This window comes from Caloenas nicobarica, chromosome 32, assembly GCF_036013445.1.
Source record: "Caloenas nicobarica isolate bCalNic1 chromosome 32, bCalNic1.hap1, whole genome shotgun sequence".
NCBI lineage: Eukaryota > Metazoa > Chordata > Aves > Columbiformes > Columbidae > Caloenas > Caloenas nicobarica.
Window position 1 is genome coordinate 2540308 of NC_088276.1, and position 6791 is coordinate 2547098.

Consider the following 6791-nt stretch of genomic DNA (forward strand, 5'->3'; position numbering starts at 1 on the left):
GGCTTAACAAGGCCAAGTGCTGGGTCCTGCACTTGGGTCAGAACAACCCAGGCAGCACTACAGGCTTGGGGAAGAGTGACTAGAAAGCTGCCTGGCACAAAAGGACCTGGTGGTGTTCATTGACAGCAGCTGAACCTGAGCCAGCATGTGCCCAGGTGGCCAAAAAGTCCACCAGCATCCTGGCTTGTATCAGGAACAGTGTGGCCAGCAGGACTAGAGAAGAGATCATCCCCTTGTACTGTGATCAGTTTTAGGCCCCTCATGACAAGGAAGACATCGAGGTGCTGGAGAGAGATCAGGGGAGTGTGACAAGGCTGGTGAAGGGGCTGGAGCACAAGTCTTACGAGGAGCAGCTGAAGGACCTTGGGGAATTCAGTCTGGAGAAGAGGAGGCTGAGGAGAGACCTTATCACTCTCTACAGCTCTCTGAAAGGAGGTTGTAGTATGGAGCATGTTGGTCTCTTCTCCCAAGTACCAAGTGAGAGGACAAGAAGAAATGGCCTCAATTTGTGCCAGGGAAGGTTGCGATTGGATGTTAGGAAACATTTTTTCACAGAAAGGATTTTGAAGCAACAGAACAGACCACCCAGTGAGGTGGTGGAGTCACCATCCCTGGACGTGTTTAAAAGACAGACAGATGAGGCTCTTAGGGACATGGTTTAGTGCCAGATTTAGATTATGGTTGGACTCAATGATTTTAAGGGTCTCTTCCAACCACAATTATTCTATGATGCTATGGTAAGCCATTTTTGATATTTTCTTTCTCAGAGCACTATGCAACCTCCCTGAGAGCCATGTCTTTTCTGAGGTGTTTGAGAGATGTCTCACGGTCACACCAGCCAGTTCCACCAGCACCTGTCTGCCCCTTCCTGCACCAAAAATTTTCTCCCTAACCCAACCTTCCAGGCAAGTTTCTGGGACACGGCAAATGCTGTCCAGGTCTTCTGGGCTTGTTCAGAAGAGAGCAGCTTGTCAACATGTTCATGGGCTCTCTGTGCACCTCAAAGATTTCCTGAGCATTTTGCTCAGTGCCCAACCTTTCTGGTCCTTAAGCTGTGGATGAGAGAATTGAGCAGGGATGTGGGGATGGTGTAGAAAAAAGGCTTTGTCAAACTGTCTTGGGAGGGCTATTCTGGGCATCCCACAGTCAAGGATGAGGATGCTGTAGAAAACAGTGGCACCGGTGAGAGGAGCTGGTGGAGAAGGCCTTGTGCCTGTCTACACTGGGGTAGAGAGCAGTGATGCATTCATGGGATGCCCATGTGAACAGGAAGGGGAGAAATGGTTCTGAAATGCAAACGCTCAGCATATGCAAGAGCTGCAGAAAATAGTCCTAACACATCTGTGAGCAGAGATGGTGCCGTTGTCAGCCACAAAACTGGGCAGCAAGTGGGTCTGGGTGCTGGAGCTGTAGCAGGTCTCCAGGGAGGACACAGGGACCTCGGTTCAAGGAAGCACATCCCAGTGCTGCATGCCGGTGGTTTCTTGGGGAAGTTACTCTCAACATGAAGTGACCTCAATACACTGTCCTACAGGCCTCCATGGCACCCACAGGAACAGCTGATGGCATTTGTGCTTATTAGGGTACATCTGCCCCCGCACAGGATGTGCATGCTCACATCTACCCTCAGTGCAAACCTGGATTTCTGACCTAGTTATTCGGTGTCCTTCCATGGGGGGAAGAACAAGCTCTCTGAGACCTGGTGAGAGGACAATGATCAAAATGGTGGCTGCAAGAGGCAACAGCCCCAAGCTGGCACCCGGCAGCATGACAGACTGTTTCCATGTCTCTCTTGCACACACACTGTGTCCTGCTCTTCTCCTGGGACATCCCATCTCCCCACAAAGCCTTTCCCTAGGGAGAGCACACCTGCACTGGCCTGGCTGCCATTCCTGCACCCTGTCCCCACGCTCCCCACAGCCCCCGAGCTGGGGGTTTTGCTCTGTAGATCAAGTGGGCTGTGGTGCCCGGGCTGTGGTGACTCTGCGGGGCCGTACTGGTCAGACTGGGAGGCAGCCCCAGCTGATGGTGGTCACTGCCACTGACCGCGTCCCACACAAACTCTTGGGTGGCCACGGAGGGTGCTCAGAGGGACCCTGCCTTATTCACCACGTGCGTGGGTGCTGGCCACCAACAAGCAACTGCTGAACAACCAGCCCAAAGTCCCTCGAAAGCCACACTGGGACCCTGATCCCATCACACTGAGCCCACAGAGAAACAAGCCAAACAATGAGCCCCTTGAGAGTCTATTCCTTAGGCCTGTTCTTTAAAACAACTCTGGAAGAAGATCTAAACCTTCAGGCACTGTGCTAAGGAGATCCCCTTGCTGCTGGAGATGCTGTTCTGAGGCCAGCTCTGTCACACAAGTGCCCATTGCCTGTCCTGGTCACAGGACCGACACACAGTTCAACTGTGACCAAGCCCTGGGAGCCCTCAGGCCTTGCAGCAGCACAAAGGCTGAGAAGGAGAGTGGGGAAGTGGAAAGAGAAGGACTCTGGAAAGAACAAGGCTGGTGCTCCCTGGCAGAGCAGCTCTGCTGGGACTGTTTCCTCCATCTTTGCCAACAGACAGCTTGTGTCGAACTTCACAAAGGTTGCAGAGGAAAGATCTCAGACAAACTGTTCACTGCAGGGTCATTTATTTTGTTTAAATACACAGAGAGCACGACTTCTCATTTACAAAGTCTATGACTCAAACCATAAAGGTGAACAGAGAATTAGAAGTGGAACGGGTAATAACATTTCTTTGTGGGCAATATTATCATGGTTAAAAAAGCAAAACCAAACAAGCCTTCCCCCAACTCCAAACAATCATCTCCAAATACAAAATTTAAAAAAAAGATAGGCTGGACCTGTCATGAGTTATGTCATGAGTGATATGCAGAAGATGGAAAGTTTAATGACTTTGAAAAGAATCCAGCCATCAGTTTCCTCAGGGCATCCCTGAGCTCCTGGTTCCTCATGCTGTAGATGAGGGGGTTCACTGCTGGCGGCACCACTGAGTACAGAACAGACACCACCAGGTCCAGGGATGGGGAGGAGATGGAGGGGGGCTTCAGGTAGGCAAACATGACAGTGCTGACAAACAGGGAGACCACGGCCAGGTGAGGGAGGCACGTGGAAAAGGCTTTGTGCCGTCCCTGCTCAGAGGGGATCCTCAGCACGGCCCTAAAGATCTGCTCATAGGACAGCACAATGAACACAAAACACATAAAAGCTAAACAGGCACTGACTACAAGAAGCCCAAGTTCCCTGAGGTAGAAGTCTGAGCAGGAGAGGTTGAGGATCTGGGGCATTTCACAGAAGAACTGGTCCAGGGCATTGCCTTTGCACAGTGGCAGTGAAAATGTATTGGCCGTGTGCAGCAGAGCATTGAGAAACCCAGTGGCCCAGGCAGCTGCTGCCATGTGGACACAAGCTCTGCTGCCCAGGAGGGTCCCGTAGTGCAGGGGTTTGCAGATGGCAACGTAGCGGTCATAGGACATGATGGTGAGAAGAAAATACTCTGCACCAAATAAGAAATATACAAAGAAGACCTGGGCAGCACATCCTGCATAGGAAATGACCCTGGTATCCCACAGAGAGTTGGCCATGGATTTGGGGACAGTGATGGAGATGGAGCCCAGGTCGAGGAGGGCGAGGTTGAGCAGGAAGAAGTACATGGGGGTGTGGAGGTGCTGGTCACAGGCTATGGTGGTGATGATGAGGCCGTTGCCCAGGAGGGCAGCCAGGTAGATGCCCAGGAAGAGCCAGAAGTGCAAGAGCTGCAGCTCCCGTGTGTCTGTGAATGCCAGGAGGAGGAACTGGGTGATGGAGCTGCTGTTGGACATTTGCTCTGCCTGTGAACATGAGGACCTGTGCAAGGAGGAGGAGACAGTGATAAGTTAGGGGAGACTTCTATGAGCAAAATAAACACGCCATTTCTCATGAAAAACCTCATCCCTGATGGAGGCATGTGTCTGCTAATTCTCCTTTTCCACCAAATGACAAACACGGGTCATCACAGCTAAAAATGCAGCTTGGGCACCTAATTTCCATGAATGCACCTCTGGGGCAAGACCCCCTGGGTTGGTGTCAGAACTGAAATGGACCCACATTCCCACCCCAAGTCCAGAGAGTCAGAGCACCAGGGACAGGTGGAGAAACAGGGAAGAACACTGCAGTGCTCCTGAAAAATAAAGCAAGGCCAGAAAGGCAGACGGGCATGATGTGAAACCTTCTCCTTACCTGGCTGTGCTGCTGCCACTCACATGATGACACTGTAGAGCAAGTACTTTTAGCACCTTTTTTGTGTACCACATTCCAGAAACCCTTCACCTGTAGGTCCAGCTGCTGAGGTGGAGACTCGTTACCTGGACCCCATGGGTTTGGGGCAAAGGTTCTGCTGGGGAGGGGAGGAGACCAGGGGGTTGCACTGGGAAATGCGTCTGCACTGCAGGGGAGGGCAGGGGGCTTCCTGAATCCCCTCCCCAGCATTTCTGGTCCCAGCTCCCTCTCCCTGCCCAAGTCTCTGCTGCCTGGAACTGTCCCTGCTGGGAGCTGTTTCTCTGCCCCTGAATCTGCTCCCTGTCAGTGTCACATACTCCATCTCCCATGCTCAGCTCTGCCCTGCTCACACCTCCTGGCACCGGCCGCTGCCCAGGGGCAGCTCTGTGTGTGCAGGGGCTCAGGAGCAGCTCTGACAAGTCCTAACGAGAACTGGGGTCTCAGCACCTTCTCCAGGGCAGAGAAATAAATTCCCATGTCCCACTGTGCACCCAGACAACCAAGAGTGGAAAAAACTCAAAACTTATAATCATCCCTATGAGATAAATGCTTCCTCAGTGTCCTTCAGAAGGAACATCTGCAAATGTCCTGGGGTTGAGCTGGAGCTGTGAGCTGTCCTGACCCACGCAGCTCCCTCTCAACAGCAGAAGGACCCTGATCTGCTGGGGGTCGCTCCTTCCACCCACAGCTTCTCCCGTCAGTGTTGTTGGGATCTCCCCGGGCAGGCTGAGCGCTGACCCTGGCAGGCAGCAGAGTCCCTGCAGGGACCCTGCTCTGCAGGACAGCCCTGGGCATCCCTGGGTGCTCACCCAGCTTCACCCCCTGCAGCTGGGAGAAGGCAACTGTCGTGCCCTGTCCGTCCAGGGAATCCCTGCTGAGGAGCAGACCCTTCTCCTCCACACCAGCTATGGGACGTGCCAGCTCTGCGAGATAATTGCAGGATCCTCATCTGCACCACCCTGCACCCAGAGACTTACTGTGTTAAGGACTGTGAAGATTTCTCCCCCAGTGAGCTCTCAGCTGTCTCACCACCCCAGACTGCATTTTCCCTCTCTCTGCCTGACTCCTCTCCCCTCGGTGCTGCAGGCAGAGCCCTCAGCCCTGCTGCGCTTTGCAGAGGAGCTGCTCCTGGGCAGAGCTGTCTCTCTGCAGCGCTGCCGCTTGCCATGAGCTCCCTCTGTCCCAGGAGCCCAGCCCAGCTCAGCAGCACAGGAGCAGTCCATGATGTCCCTTTCTCTGTCCCCTCTGGGCTCCCTCCAGCTGTCCCTGGGGCTCCAGGGGCATATCCTTTGAAACAATCTCAAGTAATCACTGATGTTGATTCTCTCTCTTCAGCAGTGACACTTCTTGCCAGCATTGTGTTCTTTGTATTAAAAAGTAAATTGGTATGAGAATCACCTTTTCTTGTCCCATCGTTAGGCAGGACACCAGGAATGTTACAGCAAAGGATCTAATTTTTCCAAATTGGAGGAGGAATATGTTCCCCAGAATGAATTTAGGCATTGTATTCTGGGTTTATACTCCTAGGTCTAGAGAGACATTCAGCAATCTGTTGGCCATCTCATGTCTCTGCTCTGAAGCAAAGCCTTTGCTCACATGGGCTCTTGGACACTTGGCACCAGGTTTCCATGGGGCGACTCAGGTTTACTGGTGCCACAGCTGGGATGGTTCAGCCCAGATGTGAGGCAATGTCCTCAGCCAGGGACCTGACTGGGGGAGCTGGAGCTGTCAGCGTTGCAGACAGAGCTGTGACACGGATGGAATAAACTGCCAAGGCAGGGTGGCAGAAGTTAGTTCATCTAGTCTTCAAGGACAACAGCCTCCAAGCACAGCAACAGTCCAGAGCAAACCTCAGTCTAGACCTGTAAGGTAATTCAAGGGCCCTATATTGAGTTGTTACTACTGCAGGAACAGTTAAAGGAGAAACAAAGACACCTTGTGGCCACTCATTGATTTAATAAGGGAAAGAAGTGATATTCTCTGTGTCTCTGGTCCTCCATCTTCACCAGCAAGGTCTCCCAGGCCTCTGTCACTGGAGGCAGAACAACCAGCAGTGGATGGGGATCAAGTCAGGGGTCACTGGAACTAACACAATCCTTTCCAGTCTATGGGACAGCAGGGGCAGCATCCCAGGAGCTGAGACAGCAGGACGATGTCACAGTGAGGCCACTCTTCACCGTCTTGGAAAGCTCATGGAGACTGGGGGGACTCCCTGACCACTGGCAGCTCTCGCACATTGTGTGCACTTTTCAAAAATGGCCAATGGGTGAGCAGGGGAACTAAGGGCTGTGCCCCAGAACATGTCCACTGGGACCCCATTTCTGGGTGTCTGAAAGAGAAGGTGACGGGGTTTACCCAGGGCAGGTTGTGCCTGTCCATCCTCTTTGCTTTCTGTGAGGAAAGGACAGGGTTGCTGGACATGGGGAGAGCAGTGGTGGTCTGTTACCTGGAAGTCAGCAAGGCATTCAGCATCATCCCCTGCAATATTCTTGTGTCCAAGGAAGGATATTATGGTCTGTGTCAGTG

General features: G+C 52.7%; 1 protein-coding gene across 1 annotated transcript; it reads right to left on the reverse strand.

Annotated features, from left to right (window-relative positions):
- Positions 1-2866: 2866 nt before the first annotated feature.
- Positions 2867-3829, reverse strand: LOC136000374 (olfactory receptor 14J1-like). Its single transcript, XM_065654148.1, has one exon. It carries the CDS (start codon positions 3827-3829, stop codon positions 2867-2869), a length of 963 nt encoding a protein of 320 aa, XP_065510220.1.
- Positions 3830-6791: the final 2962 nt, after the last annotated feature.

What these genes read in the sequence shown, in the direction of transcription:
- LOC136000374 (XM_065654148.1), bottom strand. Translation starts at nt 3,829, where the DNA reads ATGTCCAACAGCAGCTCCATCACCCAGTTCCTCCTCCTGGCATTCACA.